Genomic DNA, 16,464 nt, shown 5'->3' with positions numbered 1-16,464 from the left:
GTGTAACAGGAGCGGTTTTGACCCCGTTGCCCCGGGTCAGTCCTGCTGGGGTACTTGAACAGTCTGACCTCCCTGCGCTCTTGTTGTGATCGTGGGGCAGACAGTGCCGGAGCTGCACATCATCCCGGAACAGGTTGCAACCTCTTGCGTTTACCGAGTCATGCAGGTAAATGTAAAGAAAATGATGCAAAACCTCCCACCGTCGGTCTTACCAAAACTGGTTTCGGAGCTGTGAGTTCACGCCCCCCCCCCCCTTCAAAGCAGCCCCCCGCGTTCAGTCTAGTGCAATCTGGGTGCCGCTCAGCGCTTCGTGCCGCAGGAACAATGCCGAAAGGGTTAAAGTCTTTCTAATGTGGTGGGGCCGCCAGCACCACACCCGATAATTACTCATTACAAGATGGACTGCCCCCCCCCGCTGTCCCAGCGTACAAAAGGCGCCCTGCAGGAGCGCCCTTCCACTCGAACAGAGGAGGCAGCGCGCACCTCAGCCAGGACCCTGGGCCGCCGCACGCCCCGCGCGTTTCGTTTTTATTTTAATTTGCCATTTTCGCCCGTTCAGACAGGGCGGGCTGTTGTTTTTCCGAGGCACAGAAAGGACGCTGGCCCTCAGGGCTGCTGCCGGCACCTGGCTCGGCTGTGCGCAGGGCGTCCCCTGCCAGACCCGTGCACGGGAGGGCAGGAGCAGGAGGAAGGTCAGCACAGGCCGCAGACGGGCAAACCGCGACCCACAAGGAAGGGGCAGAGAGAGAGACAGACTGACAGGCACAGGAAGAGACCAGCCAGGGTCTGATCGGGGTCAGACAGGTACAGACAGACCCCTGCAGAGCTGGACTGGGGCGCTATAGTGACAGACGACTGCAGAGCTGGACTGGGGCGCTATAGTGACAGACCCCTGCAGAGCTGGACTGGGGCGCTATAGTGACAGACCCCTGCAGAGCTGGACTGGGGCGCTATACAGAGAGACACAGGCAGCTGAGGTGTGGAACTGTCACACAAAGAGAGAGAAATACTTACATAAGGTGTGGAACTGTCACACACAGAGACAGGAACAGGTAGGAGTGGAATAGTCACACACAGAGAGAGTGGAGCAGTCACAGGCAGAGAGTGGAGCAGTCACACACACAGAGAGAATGAAACAGGTGGGAGTGGAACAGCCACACACACACAGAGTGGAATATACACAGACACAGAGAGAGTGGAACAGTCACACACACACACAGAGTGGAACAGGTGGGAGTGGAACAGTCACACACACACACAGAGTGGAATAGTCACAGACACAGAGAGTGGAGCAGGTAGGAGTGGAACAGTCACACACACACACAGAGTGGAATAGTCACAGACACAGAGAGTGGAACAGTCCCGGGCAGCAGCACTATGAGAGGCGGAGGGGCAGACATGAGGCAGAGGAGCCTGGAATACAGTGTGGAGAGACGGGTGCTGGACGAGGAGACCCTGGAGGAGGTGGCACAGCGGAGGGAGCCGGGACCCCAGGCCCTGCTGGCACACAGGCTCAGAGACTCGCTCAGGTAAGGGCCGGGGCAGGGGGGCGCTCACACAGACACTGAGACCCCCCCAAGGGGGCCGCACGTCCACTCTGCTGCCACGCTTGAATGAGTGCCGGGGGCCGGGGGCTCTCACTGTCCGAACACACGCCGGCCGATCTCAGCTGTCCCGGCCCAGACCCGGACACGCAGCTCCGGCTCCTATCGGACACACTCGCCGCGACCCGGGGGGAAATAGACACGGGGTAAAGCAGCCCTCCGCAGTGTGCTGCATCCACGTAGGACAACAGTGTCCCCGGGGGACAGTCCTGGCTGGAGTGAAAGTCTGGGGCAGAATGACAGCAGCCGAATCAATCTCACCCCAGAACCGCTGAAGCTCCTAATCACTCTTGTCACCGTTTCCTAAATGAGAAAGAAAACACGCAGTGAGTACCACACGTGAGCCTCGTCACCCGCGTCCTCCTCTTCCTCATCTCCTCATCTCCACCTGGGCTGCCCCCCCCCACCAATCTCTCCTCCCTCTGCAGGGGCCGGCCGGGGGGCTCGTCCAAATTTCACTAGGACCAAGCGCTAATAAAAAGCAATTTCCATACAATTCATTCCTGTCCAAAGATCCTTATCGGAAACAGTTTGAAGTGGATTTTTTAAGACCTCTATGGAAAGTGCAGATACAAAACACAGTAAAACCTCTCTGACACAGTGAAACCATTCATTAAAATAAGGCTGAGCATCGCTTGTGTTTGTCAGAAGAACTGTTTGGAAGAGTTCAGGTCCATTGCTAAGATGCCAGACGGTTTCGAAAAGCCCAAGCTAACAATCTGCTACATCGTAATCCTAATTCTCCTACAGCACCTTTGAAAGTGAGACTGTCCAAACACTGCACAATGCAGTAGAAGCACATAACACTGCAATAACATTCAAAAACCACAAAGCTTAAAGTGCGGCAAATACCGAAGATTAACCAGTCACCAGAAAATAGGCGTTTTTCAAATGTGTTCATGCCAGACTGTCCTCTGAATCGCATCTCCCAAAACCAGAAAGACTATTTGTTTACCCAGGTAGCTGGTCGGACCAGTGAATACATTGAGTTAATGTGCCATATTTTTAGACAACAGATATACCTTTCGCCTTTTTGAAATATAGTTCATTCCGTTAGTCTGCTATGTGGAATACTGCAGGTTGTACTACAGTGTATTTCTAATGCATTTCTTATTCTGGACATGAGTTTGCACCTTGAGAAGGGACACCTCACATCTGTACAGCTGCCCGGCTCGGTACACTCTTGTCTAAACAGAAAAACAGGGAAAGGAAATTCTGACTGATCTCGTGGCTTCAGAATCTGTAGTGGCAGTTTATTTATTAAACTCTCCTTTTTCTCACGGATACGTCTATTTCTTACAGATGGGTATATTCGTTTTTAAGTCAGTTGTGGCTTATATCTAGGTTATATCAAGTCAGGGATTTTTGCTATCGAGTTAGGCACTTGAATGACCTACAGCAGACCGATAAACCAGACAACACCAGATTTCTACACAGAGGGTAAAGATTGCATTCATATTATGAAATTTTCCATCCCTGCCATATACTGTACAGTTGGATTGGCACTGAATAACCTCTGATTAATGGCGGATTAATCTTTGCCTTTATAGCTCTTCCAGGTCACCAGCCATGAACCTTGAAGTTTGAGACATGCTAAAGAGTGAAAAAAATCATTTAGAGAGCATTGAGAGCCTGTTTCATTTCAGGCCTGTTATGTCAGGTCAGGGATTGCTAATGAGTTAGACAGTTGGATGACTTTCAGCAGTCTAGGGAGAAAAGACTAGCTGCCTGTTTCTCTGTACCATGTCACTCTTTCGTATGTGTCTTGTAGTTTCTCTCACCCTCAGCTCTGTGCTCTGCAGTGCTGTGTCTCACTGTGTCTCTCGGAGCTCTGTGCTCTGCAGTGCTGTGTCTCACTGTGTCTCTCTGGTTTCTGTGCTCTGCAGTGCTGTGTCTCACTGTGTGTCTCTCTGGTCTCTGTGCTCTGCAGTGCTGTGTCTCACTGTGTGTCTCTCTGGTCTCTGTGCTCTGCAGTGCTGTGTTTCACTGTGTCTCTGGTCTCTGTGCTCTGCAGTGCTGTGCCTCACTGTGTGTCTCTCTGGTTTCTGTGCTGTGCAGTGCTGTGTCTCACTGTGTCTCCCTGAGCTCTGTGCTCTGCAGTGCTGTGTCTCTGGTCTCTGTGCTCTGCAGTGCTGTGTCTCACTGTGTCTCTGGTCTCTGTGCTCTGCAGTGCTGTGTCTCTGTGCTCTGCAGTGCTGTGTCTCACTGTGTCTCTCTCTCCAGCTGCTCAGGCCCCAGGCTGAAGCGTGTGGTGCTCAGGTGTGTCCCTGTCCTCTCCTGGCTGCCCCGTTACTCCTTCAGGGACTACGCCCTGGGGGACCTCGTCTCCGGGATCAGCGTGGGCATCATGCACCTGCCGCAGGGTGAGACTCTCCGTGAAGGGAGATTACCATGGTAACGTACATAGATTGAGAGGTACCCCAAAGGAGAAGCCTGAATGAGCTTGTATCACACATCAAGATCTGTAGATTTAAAGAAGAAAGGGAAGTCATGTTTCTTACCGTGTTGTTAGAGTTTAAGATGGAGTCTGAAGCAGCACTGTTCTTGCCCTGCAGGGATGGCCTACGCTCTCCTGGCCTCGGTGCCCCCTGTGTTCGGCCTGTACTCCTCCCTCTACCCCTTCCTGGTGTATTTCATCTTCGGGACATCCCGGCACATCTCGATAGGTGAGTCCCTGTCGCTGTGGCCCTAATGGCTGGAACTCCACTGGTCAGCTCAGCACCTGGGCTGGGCCGGGCCGGGCCGGTTCTGTGCTTTGTGATGTAGTTCTCCGGTGTGTGTCCATACACAGGCACCTTTGCGGTGGTCAGCATTATGGTGGGCGGGGTGACGGAGCGCGTGGCTCCAGACCACGACTTCCTGGTAAACGGCACCAACGGGTCAGGCGTCATCGACATCGCGGCACGAGATGCTCAGAGGGTCCAGGTGGCCGTGGCGGCCACTGTCCTGGCTGGGATTTTCCAGGTACATCGAGCGAGGGAGTGAACCGCTGTCTGACAGCTTGACAGAGCCCAGCGCTTTCCCACGCCCTCGGCCTAGCCGGTAGGGTAGGATCTGCGTGTGAAGGGGTTCAGATCTCTGCACGCTGTGACAGGGTTATGCTCTGTGCATGTTGAAGAAGAGAGAATAAGAGTGCTTAAATATATGACCGAAGATCTTCTAAACATGCCATTTATGGTAACTCAGGAGGGACATTTTGATGTATGAAAAATCCTTATAAGTGCACGAATTCCAAGCATAACAGGAAAAGGTATACCATATCTGTATCCCTGTTTATGCTTTCCATAGGCCTTGTGATTTCCTGCACCCCTGCAATTCAAGGAACTGGGAATGGCTGGGAATCGATTAAAATAAAACATTTGTCCACTGTCCAATGAATATTTAATGGTCTGATGCATTGACTAATACCTGCTTAAACTACTACTTTTCTGATTTCCAATAGAAATGGAAAAAGAGAGCATGCATTGGATTAAATTGACAGTATCCTGGGCTGTGCCACAGGCACCCAGACTGTGGTTTAGTGTTCAGACATGTCTCCCTGTCTGCCTTCTGAAGCTCTTCCCTCTGTGCAGGTGGTCCTGGGTCTGGTGCGGTTCGGCTTCGTGGTGACCTACCTGTCCGAGCCTCTGGTCAGGGGGTACACCACAGCTGCTGCCACTTATGTTGTCATCACGCAGCTCAAATACATCTTCGGCATCCACCCCAAACGACACAGCGGCCCTCTAGCCCTGGTGTATGTGAGTATCAGTACTCTCTCTCTGCTGGAGTAATGTCTTCAGCCTCTTCCTCACTCTCTCTCTCACCCTGGTGTGTGAGTATCAGTACTCTCTCTCTCTCTCTCTCTCTCTCTGCTGGAGTAATGTCTTCAGTCCCAGAGTTCTCTCCCTTTCTTATCCCTGACTGACCTCTCTTTCTCTCTCTCTTCCTCTCCTGCCCCCTCCCTCTCTCCAGACACTGATAGATGTTTGCCGTTTGCTGCCCGAGACCAACCTGGGCACCCTGGTGGTCAGTGTGGTGTCTCTGGTGGTTCTGGTCACATCAAAGGAGCTCAGCGCTGCATTCAGCCACAAGCTGCCCCTGCCCATTCCAATAGAGCTCATCATGGTAAGAGACCATTAAATCCCCTTTCTCCTTTTTCTCGTTCCCAATGAGACTCCAGGGAGCTGGGTTTATGAGATACCTGTCTGGAAATAGTTTGAAGATAGCCCATGTAATCTCTTGAAGATTGATATCCAGGGACTGGCCAGGTCATGGGAGGGCTGTAGAATTTTGGCCAGTGGGCAGTAGCAGTTAGTCTTAGTGTGAGTGACTCTTGACCAGTCAATGATGATGGCCATCAGTGCAGAAAGGAGAGCTGTGAGAGAAAACCAGGTTCCAGCAGAGCATCGCAACTCCACTGTGGACGGATGAGCCACTGCTCCCAAAGGAGAGAGCAAGAGTCTGACAGGACAACCAGTGGACACAGGGGGAAACTATGTGAAAGAGCATTGAAAACTGAAAACAGGAGGGTTGTGGGAGTGTGGAACAAGGTGATACCCTCCCTTCTTTCCTCCAGTCAATTGACTCCAGTGGTGGGGAGAGGATCCATGTCTGCAGGACACACAGGCTCTGACCTGTGTTAGGCCTCCGAAACATCCTGCCCCCAGCCGACCACGGCCTGGGGTGATACTGAAGACCCTGTGGTTTAAATGTACTGTATGTGCTGCAGGGGACAGCTGTCATACGGAGACACAGTCCATGGGCTGTTTGGTTCACAGATTTTTAATTTCATTCCGTCATCCAGTATGAGAAGTGGAAACTGTGCTCTTAAGCCACCTCTCCGCCACATTGCACCTGTGCAGGTCTGCCCACTGAGACGCAGAGCTCTCAGCCTACCAGTCCGCGTGGCTAGACTCAGGGCCTGCTAGTGACAGTTCGATAACCTGCGCTTAAAACGCTGCGAAACGCCATTTCCAAACGGATCGGGGGTGGGTCGGCTTGCCGAGGAACTCGATGTTGGGGATCTCACTGGTTTGCCTTTCCCTGCCTCTGTGCGCCTGTGTCGCAGATCGTGGTCGGGACCCTCGTCTCCAACCTGGCCTGGCTGGACCCCCGGTACGGCGTTGAGGTGGTGGGGGTGATTCCTAGCGGGTGAGTGTGTGACCGGGGCTCACCGGGGGTTTCGAGAGTAGGGGGGCAGCAGTGAAGGCACGCAGGGAGACCGGGGTGAACGGACAGATGAGGGTGGGTGTGTTGTACTTGGTCTTCAGGAAAGCCCGTATCGGTTGCACACCAGAGATTCCACAAGTGGTAGTGAAGCCTGTGCTGCTGAGCAGGACAGCCCCCTGCAGCCCTGTGATGCTCTCTCTCCCCCCCCTCCCCCAGTCTGAAGCCCCCCAGACCCCCAAACGTCAGCCTGTTCAGGGAGGTGATTGGAGACGCATTCGCTTTGGCCATCGTGGGCTACGCCATATCCATCTCTCTGGGCAAAACCTTCGCGCTCAAGCATGGCTACAAGGTGGACAGTAACCAGGTCAGTGCGCGTGGGTGTGCGTCCGTGTCTGAGAGTGTGAGTGAACGGGTGCGCTTCAGTGCGAGTACGTGTCTGTGATTGTGTCAGTGAGTGTTGCTGCTCCAGTCTGTGCACATTTACATTGCAGGGGCTGAAGAAGGAGATTAGTCTGCTGTCTCTTTCCTGCAAACTGCCAGTGTTTGATGGCTTCTGTGAGTTTGAGTTTTGTACCTACTGTTGGGGGTTTCTGTGTGTCTTCTTATACACACTCCTGCAGGTCCTCACTGCTGTGTCCCCTGTCATTAGTAACCACGATCCTCCTCTCCCTGCTATTGATACTTGTTACAAATGCTCATAAGTGACCACGGTCTCTCTCTCCATTTATACTCATTAGTCACCACGGTCTCTCTTTCATCTACTCATTAGCGAATGCTCATGGTCTCTCTCTCTATGCTCCTTATACTCGTTACCAAATCCTCGTTAGTGGCCATGGTCTCTCTCTCCATGCTCTTTATACCCATTAGAGAATGCTCGTTAGTAGTCAGGGTCTCTCTCTCTCTCTCCATGCTCTTTATCCTCGTTGGCGTTGGTGACCACAGCCTCTCCCTGCTCTCTACAGGAGCTGGTGGCTCTGGGCCTCAGTAACACGTTCGGGGGGTTTTTCCAGTGCTACTCCGTCTGCTCCTCCATGTCCCGCAGCCTGATACAGGAGAGCACAGGGGGCAAGACCCAGGTGAGCCCCCGCCCTCGTTCAGCGCACCAACCGAATGGGACATCACCCTTCTCATCCCACAGGACACCTCAGTGCTTTGCATATGGGAGGGGGCCAGTCTCAAACCCCCCCGCCTTGGAGACACCCAGCAGCCATTCTGCACCAGCAGGTCGGGGGGGGGAGGAACTGCTCCACCAGGTGGATTCAGGGGGAACTGCAGGGAGGACAGATCAGACCAGAGAGGAGTTGTAGCCCCTGGGGTCACTTCTCTTCCAGTCATTGTCCTGGGATCTAGTCCCAGTGCACAGAACCTCAGTTTAACATCTCACGCGCAGGCCAGCACCTCCTATAACACAGCGTTACTTTACATTGGGTTAGAACTTCTGGCCCAGAGGGATGAGGTCCTCCTAGTGGTCCCCCAACACCACTTACCGCAGCAATCCGGTTTTTCCTTCACAGTGTCCCTCCACTGTGTCAGACCCCAAGAGCTGTTCTTGTGTTATTATTGTCCCGAATGGGGTGATCTGTTAGTTTTAGCTGTCTGTGGTTTTCTGGCAGATTATCGTGTTCCGGTTTATCCATTGTCTGCAGAGTTGATGGAGCCTCACGTCTGTGTGTCCTTTCAGATAGCGGGGCTGGTGTCCTCAGGGATCGTCCTGATCACCGTGCTGAAACTGGGCTCACTGTTCCAGGAGCTGCCCAAGGTAGGGTCCCCCTTTGGGGCTCAGACTCCCACCGAAAGCCCCCGATCCCCCACACTCCAGGAGCCCCCACCCCCCCCTCTCCATTGTGCAACAGTTGGTCATGTGAGGGATCCTGTCCTGAGCTGTCGTGTCAGCTTTCTTCCCGTCTGTGTCTCTTCCTTTTTCCTGCTCTGTGTGATGTGACCCACTGCTCCTCTGGACAGGAGGTGCAACAGCGCAGACAGATGAACTAGACAGACATAACGGATAATAGATAAAGACACAGTAGATTAAATAGGAAAAAGGTAGATTAGATAAATAGGTACTTATGCATAGAAGGGCAGTAGATTAGATATCCAGATAGGTAGAGACTGGACAGGTAGGTACAGATTTGGAAGACAGTGGAGAATACGGTTAGGAAGACAGATCTCTCACATCCTTCCCTGATGCTACATCCTGTGTCGCAGGCTGTGCTGTCGGCCATCGTGTTCGCCAACCTCAGGGGGATGTTCCGGCAGTACGGGGACATCTGCATGCTGTGGAGGACCAGCCGGGTCGACCTGGTGAGGGGGTAGAGGGGTGGGGAGCGGAGGGCAGGGCGGGGCACAGAGGGGTGTGGCAGTGAGGGCAGGGCGGGGCACAGAGGGGTGTGGCAGTGAGGGCAGGGCGGGGCACAGAGGGGTGGGGCAGTGAGGGCAGGGCAGGGCACAGAGGGGTGGGGCAGTGAGGGCTGGGCAGGGCACAGAAGGGTGTGGCAGTGAGGGCAGGGCGGGGCACAGAGGGGTGTGGCAGTGAGGGCAGGGCGGGGCACAGAGGGGTGGGGCAGGGCGGGGCACAGAGGGGTGGGGCAGTGAGGGCAGGGCGGGGCACAGAGGGGTGTGGCAGTGAGGGCAGGGCGGGGCACAGAGGGGTGGGGCAGTGAGGGCTGGGCGGGGCACAGAGGGGTGGGGCAGTGAGGGTAGGGCGGGGCACAGAGGGGTGGGGCAGTGAGGGCAGGGCGGGGCACACAGGGGTGGGGCAGTGAGGGCAGGGCGGGGCACAGAGGGGTGGGGCAGTGAGGGCAGGGCGGGGCACAGAGGGGTGGGGCAGTGAGGGCAGGGCAGGGTACAGAGGGGTGGGGCAGTGAGGGCAGGGCAGGGCAGGGCACAGAGGGGTGGGGCAGTGAGGGCAGGGCGGGGCACAGAGGGGTGGGGCAGTGAGGCCAGGGCGGGGCACAGAGGGGTGGGGCAGTGAGGGCAGGGCGGGGCACAGAGGGGCGGAGAGGGGAGGGTGGGGCAGTGAGGGCAGGGCACGGAGGGGCGAGGAGGGGAGGTCAGGGCGAGGCAGGGGGGGGCACAGAGGGGCGGGGCAGTTCGAGGCCCATGTTGACACAGACACAAGGAAACAGGTCAGAGCGATGGGAGCAAACAGTGCTGGACGAACCTCAGGAACATGAGCAGATGACCCTACCTGCTCCAGTGGCCTGTATCAGAACACCCACACTGCCACAGCACAGCCTAGCCAGGCAGGCAGCGAGGTTCCTGACCCCCGGCCCCTGACCTTTCCCCTCTGCCCCTGCAGCTGGTGTGGGTCGTGACCCTGATCTGCACGCTGCTGCTGAACCTGGACCTGGGACTGGCCGCCTCCATCGCCTTCGCCCTGCTGACCGTCATCTTCAGGACACAGCGGTCAGTCTCTCTCTGCTGTCTCTGCCTCCCTGTCCCTCTCCCTGTCCCTCTCCCCCTCTTCCTCTGCACGCGTTCCTGCATCCCCCTCTCTTTCTCCGTCTCTCTCCTTGGTGTGACTCTTCTCGGCACCTCCTGGACACCTCCGGGTGGGGACACCTCCGGGTGGGGACACGCCTTACCCCCTCCCTCTCCCCGTGTGTCGATTTCAGGATTACAGATCCTTTCTCTTCCTATGACTTCCTATTTCATGGGAAAACGGGAGTAGGATCGATGGGAACCCCCTCGAGTCCAAGCCTAATGAGCTCTAAGAGAATAAAGGGCCGATTGAATCAAGCTGTTGTGTAATGTGCAAAGCCCTGAATAATACGGGTTTGACACACTTCCGAGGTGAGAGGCTGTGGACTCCTCAGACGTCTGCACTAATTCTGTGCTTCCCCTGTGTGGTGTCGTACCAGAATCTTCCTGCCCCACATCTGTGCTCGACTCAGTTTGCCTGCTCTCTGATCTCTCTCCTCAGCCCTCGCTTCTCCGTCCTGGGGCAGATTCCCGGCACTGAGATCTACCTGGACGTGGAGACGTACTCTGAGGTGAGGACAGGAACCGCTGAGAGGATTCAGCCCCCCCCAGCCAGTGTGGCCGTTAGTCGCTTATTGATCCCAACATCTCACCCAGCTCTGCGCTTGAAAGAAGCCAGGAGATCGGCTTCAGCACATTGGCTGACCAGCTTGTCCCCCACTCCCACCACCCTTTGAGTAAAGTGTCTCCTCTTCTCACTGCCACGTCAGGCTGCGGGGGTGGGGTGTTAGACGCCCTGCCTCTGTGACACGCTCCTGTCTGCTCCTGTTCTCCAGGCCAGGGAGATCCCAGGCATCACCATCTTCCACTCCTCCGCCACCATGTACTTTGCCAACGCTGACATGTACCTGGAGGCGCTGAAAGAAAAGGTGAGCCTCCCTGACCGACTCCGCCCGCCTGCCGCTCACTTCCGGAGCATTCCCAGAACTCCAGGTGCTTTATTGGCATGACCGATGAGTGCAATCAGTGTTGCCAAAGCAAACAAAAATAAAATTGACATGAAACAAAAAAACTACAGACATTTACAACAATGACACATAATAAAATATTACATATCCAAAAACACATACAATTTCTTGCATGAGGACTTTTGTCTTTTCACATACCCCCACTTGCATGAGACATTCAGACACAGAGAAGCTTAGGGTCAGCCATTTATGAGGGGTTAAGAGCCTTACTCAGGGGCCCAACAGAGTAGGATTCCTCTGCCGGTCGCGGGATTTGAACCGGCAACCTTCCAGCCACAGTGCCAACGCTCCGCCCACAACTCACTGTCCGCGGTTTCTCTGTGCCCAGAGTGGGATCGACATCGGAAAGCTGCTGATCTACAAGAAGAAGCTGGAGGCCACACAGCGGAGGAGAGAGAAGAGGGAGCAGAGGAGAGCCCAGAGAGAGGCCAAGAGAGCAGTATGCAGACTCTAATCCACTGCTCACCACTAATGCAGTGTGTGTGATGACTGGACCTGCAGCAGGACAGCCCAGAGAGAGGCCAAGAGAGCAGTATGCAGACTCTAATCCACTGCTAACCACTAATGCAGTGTGTGTGATGACTGGACCTGCAGCAGGACAGCCCAGAGAGAGGCCAAGAGAGCAGTATGCAGACTCTAATCCACTGCTCACCACTAATGCAGTGTGTGTGATGACTGGACCTGCAGCAGGACAGCCCAGAGAGAGGCCAAGAGAGCAGTATGCAGACTCTAATCCACTGCTAACCACTAATGCAGGGTGTGTGATGACTGGACCTGCAGCAGGACAGCCCAGAGAGAGGCCAAGAGAGCAGTATGCAGACTCTAATCCACTGCTAACCACTAATGCAGTGTGTGTGATGACTGGACCTGCAGCAGGACAGCCCAGAGAGAGGCCAAGAGAGCAGTATGCAGACTCTAATCCACTGCTAACCACTAATGCAGGGTGTGTGATGACTGGACCTGCAGCAGGACAGCCCAGAGAGAGGCCAAGAGAGCAGTATGCAGACTCTAATCCACTGCTCACCACTAATGCAGTGTGTGTGATGACTGGACCTGCAGCAGGACAGCCCAGAGAGCAGTATGCAGACTCTAATCCACTGCTAACCACTAATGCAGTGTGTGTGATGACTGGACCTGCAGCAGGACAGCCCAGAGAGAGGCCAAGAGAGCAGTATGCAGACTCTAATCCACTGCTCACCACTAATGCAGTGTGTGTGATGACTGGACCTGCAGCAGGACAGCCAAGAGAGCAGTATGCAGACTCTAATCCACTGCTCACCACTAATGCAGTGTGTGTGATGACTGGACCTGCAGCAGGACAGCCCAGGCAGAACACTGCTCAGGGCCCAGATGTCGGTCAGTGTGCTATTGTTCACAAGCAGATGTCCACGTGACTCTGTTAAAGGCGCAAAGCCGCATTAAAATCCGTGCAAAGGGAGAGGATCTACAAGACTCGTGGAGTCCCCTTCCACCACTCCTTCCTCCTCTCACCCCTGCCTCTCTGCCCCAGGCAGCAGCCCCACGTGCCCCCCCGCCGGGCCACGCCCGCCAGCCCGCGGTGTTCAGCGTGGAGAAGGAGGCGGCGCTGTGGCGGGAGAAGGAGGGGTCTCTGCGGAGCCGGGAGAACGGCACCGTGTTCGTGGTGCCGAAGTCGGCCAAGGCCCAGGCCACCTGGGAGTACCTGAAGACCGGCGACCCGGACACCGCCACGCTGGGCTCCGCGTCCGAGCTGGACGGAGACACCACCACGCTGTCCTCCGACGACACGCTGAGCCGCGACCTGGAGCGGCTGTCCATCGGATCGCTGGGCAAGTGGACCTGGGACATCCACTCCATCATCCTGGACCTGAGCGCCGCCAACTTCATCGACACCGTGGGCATCAAGACGCTGAGGAACGTGAGTGAGAGAGGGAGCCGGGGAACGGGGCAGGGAGGAAGAGGAGGAGCGGGGACGAGGAGAGATGAAGGGGAGGGGTGGGGGAAAGGAGAGGAAGAGGAGGAGTGAAAGCCAGAGAAGGAGTAAAGGGAGGAAGGAGGGTGCTAGAGACTGATTCCTGATGCATAGCTTCACAGATGAAAAATCTGGTCTATTTTGCAGTCAGATTCGCATTTTTAGATAATTCTTCCCCGTTCCCGTCTTGCAGATATTCCTGGATTTTGGGGAGATCGATGTGGACGTGTACATGACCGGCTGTCAGGGTGAGCACCCCGGATCACAGCAGCTCAGCTCCTGCCATGACTGTCCCGCTGCTGGGAAACTGAGTGTGACGATATTGAAGGAGGCAATGAGTGTGTGAGTGTGAGAGCTGACAGGCAGTGTGAGCTCAGTGCAGTGCAGTCTCTCACTGTGTCTGTGTGTGTGTGTGTGAGAGCTGACAGGCAGTGTGAGCTCAGTGCAGTGCAGTCTCTCACTGTGTCTGTGTCTGTGTGTGTGAGAGCTGACAGGCAGTGTGAGCTCAGTGCAGTGCAGTCTCTCACTGTGTCTGTGTGTGTGAGAGCTGACAGGCAGTGTGAGCTCAGTGCAGTGCAGTCTCTCACTGTGTCTGTGTGTGTGTGTGTGAGAGCTGACAGGCAGTGTGAGCTCAGTGCAGTGCAGTCTCTCACTGTGTCTGTGTGTGTGTGTGTGTGTGAGAGCTGACAGGCAGTGTGAGCTCAGTGCAGTGCAGTCTCTCACTGTGTCTGTGTGTGTGTGAGAGCTGACAGGCAGTGTGAGCTCAGTGCAGTGCAGTCTCTCACTGTGTCTGTGTGTCTGTGTGTGTGTGTGTGAGAGCTGACAGGCAGTGTGAGCTCAGTGCAGTGCAGTCTCTCACTGTGTGTGTGTGTGTGAGAGCTGACAGGCAGTGTGAGCTCAATGCAGTGCAGTCTCTCACTGTGTCTGTGTGTGTGAGAGCTGACAGGCAGTGTGAGCTCAGTGCAGTCTCTCACTGTGTCTGTGTCCTCAGCCTGTGTGCTGGAGCAGCTGGAGCGTGGAGACTTCTTCACACAGAGCATCACGAAGGCTCGGCTCTTCACCTCCGTGCACGACGCCGTGCTGTACTGCCTGAGCCACAGAGGGGGCGCCCTTGTGCCCAGCTATGACACCAGCTCTCTGGTGAGCCCCGTGGCACTCGAGCATTCTGACACAGTGCTGACAGAGTGGAAGAATAACCTGCAGTGAAAAAATCAGCTTTCTGTCACTAATGGCTGTCAACTGCCTTTGCAGGGTGTCTGCTGTAGTTCCAAGCTTTGACCAGAAGGGGGAGGATTTCCAGAGGGCCAAGCAAGACAGGGGGATTCTTCAGATGCCTCACCCTAGCCTTTCTTGTCATCACCCCTCCATCTCCCTCTCTGTCTCCATCACTCCCTCCCTCTCTGCCCCACTGAGGCGGCTGCACAACAGAAACAGGTCGCCACGGCGAGGAGAACTGCCTGTTGCCGGGGCAACGGCCTGGCTCCGGTGAAGGCAGCACTACAGGCTACAGAGTGAGAGGGGGACAGAGACCGAGCGCAGGACGGGAGATTTAAAACCCCGCGCCGGTTCCCTGCGAGGCGAATCTGGAGCAGCCGTTGTGCAGAGCCGCTGGAGAGCAAGGGCGGGCCTTTGCTCTCCTCCTGTCCGCGTGCAGGACCGTCCAGTACACTCGTCCGTACTGTACACCTGTGTGCGCGTGTGCGAGTGTACGTCTGCGCGCATGTGTGTTTAAATTATACCAACGGAGCCGAGGAGCGGTCGGTCGTTAACGCCAATAAAAGCCGAGACCTCCACGCCCTCCTCACCCCCGCGTGTTCTGTTGCCATGGGCGCCCCGGGCCGGGATCCCGGACGGGAGCAGGAAAGACGAGGCACACAGGGCTCCATCTCAGAATCTTTTATTGCTCTTTGCTGTGCTCGGCGTGGCGCTGTGTCCCCTCTCCGTGCTGCTGGGGTGCCAGAACCCAGCAGGAGGCCACAGCCGGGGGGGCGGGTACAAAAAAGACAGACTTCACCAAAGCACAGACTGCTCCACAGGCAGTACGGGACCAGGGTGGCTCGGGTGCTTCTGCGCCACGGAAAGGGGACCCCAGTGTGTCCCCCCCACGTCTCTCCGCCGGGCAGGCGCTGGGTGAGATCCTTACTCCGGACCACCACACGGCCACGTAGGCACCAGACACAGGGGTCTGTGACGGGTCTGTGCCCCCCACAATCTCACTCCATCAGCTTCAGTTTAAGCCCCCGGACCAGGCCGGTACTGTCTGTGCTTACAGAGCTATGACAGCATGCTTAAGGGGGCATCAGTCCAGGTGGACACAGGGGGAGGACTAGAGGGATTCTACAACAGTCCTGCGTTCGGCGCAGAAATGTTTCCAAAACACAGAGGACGGTTTTCGGCTAAAGAGAGCCGACGACGGCCAGAGCCTCACCTGACACTGTTAACTTGGGTTTCGAACACAGGGCAGGGAGTGCTGGGCTAGGAAGCAGCCCCCCCCCCACCTCAAAACCACACAGAACCAGCCGGGCCCTTGCAGACCCTTGGCACAGTAAGGTCCCTCACGCACCACACTCTTGGGCAAGTAATTAGTATATCCATATTAAAAAATCAAGAAACACTGGGATGCATCTTGCATCTCGTATTAGCGATGCTTATATTACAATATACTGAAATCCTGCTCGTTTTTTTTGTAGCACTTATTGAACCACACCAGGGATTCTGTAAGCAGTGGTCGAATACCAGCACATTTTAATATCACTACATTCATTTTCACCTGATCATCTCAGCTCCACAAAGCCTGGTATAATTAAAGTACTTATGACACAGTGCCCGGCTCAGCTTTTCCTTTCAAGTGCGGCACCATTCCAGATTCCAGATTCCTGCCTGGGGGGGGATTTAGATATTCCAAAGCAGTGAGGTACGGGACTCTGCTGTGCTCATTAGTTTGGAATTATGTAAGAAAGGGCAGGGAGAAAAACTCCTTTGGCTCAAAGGGCAGCTAATGCACAGCAGTGTGGACTCGACTCCTCTCGTCTGTACCCGTTCTCTAGCAGCACTGGGGAATTAATTCGCTGCTGTCAGGCAGTGGGATTTTAAGTCTGCGCTCTGCAGGATGCAAAGATAATATTCCAACTGTATTCTGGACACTGGCCCCAGTCTATGGCAATCCACACGCATATTGAGCCCTTTGGAGAAAACAGTTCACTTAGACTGCATGTCATTAAAGCACCCTGAGCACACCTTTGTGAACATAGGGAGAGCATGCAAACTCCACACAGAATGTATCCAGGCCAGAATTAAACCACCACTCCACCAT

The 16,464-nt window shown here is 55.2% G+C and overlaps 1 protein-coding gene across 1 annotated transcript; it reads left to right on the top strand.

Annotated features, from left to right (window-relative positions):
• Window positions 1–393: 393 nt before the first annotated feature.
• Window positions 394–15,973, top strand: LOC102682908 (solute carrier family 26 member 6). Its single transcript, XM_069189566.1, has 19 exons — window positions 394–1,529; window positions 3,828–3,967; window positions 4,160–4,270; window positions 4,396–4,568; window positions 5,177–5,341; window positions 5,556–5,708; window positions 6,652–6,734; window positions 6,969–7,116; window positions 7,715–7,828; window positions 8,434–8,511; window positions 8,958–9,053; window positions 10,051–10,157; window positions 10,675–10,744; window positions 11,009–11,101; window positions 11,529–11,639; window positions 12,711–13,097; window positions 13,345–13,399; window positions 14,143–14,291; window positions 14,403–15,973. Exons 1-19 carry the CDS (start codon window positions 1,378–1,380, stop codon window positions 14,427–14,429), a joined length of 2,412 nt encoding a protein of 803 aa, XP_069045667.1. The 5' UTR covers window positions 394–1,377; the 3' UTR covers window positions 14,430–15,973.
• The last annotated feature ends 491 nt before the right edge of the window (window positions 15,974–16,464 follow it).

This window comes from Lepisosteus oculatus, chromosome 4 (assembly GCF_040954835.1).
Source record: "Lepisosteus oculatus isolate fLepOcu1 chromosome 4, fLepOcu1.hap2, whole genome shotgun sequence".
NCBI classification, from domain to species: Eukaryota; Metazoa; Chordata; class Actinopteri; order Semionotiformes; family Lepisosteidae; genus Lepisosteus; species Lepisosteus oculatus.
Note: the sequence above shows the minus strand (reverse complement) of the source record. Positions and strands in the feature narration are given on the sequence as shown.

Coding starts and splice junctions, on each gene's coding strand:
- LOC102682908 (XM_069189566.1), top strand. CDS start 1,378: ATGAGAGGCGGAGGGGCAGACATGAGGCAGAGGAGCCTGGAATACAGT. Junction 4,271..4,395: donor ATCCCGGCACATCTCGATAG/GTGAGTCCCTGT, acceptor GTCCATACACAG/GCACCTTTGCGGTGGTCAGC. Junction 6,735..6,968: donor GTGGGGGTGATTCCTAGCGG/GTGAGTGTGTGA, acceptor CCCCTCCCCCAG/TCTGAAGCCCCCCAGACCCC.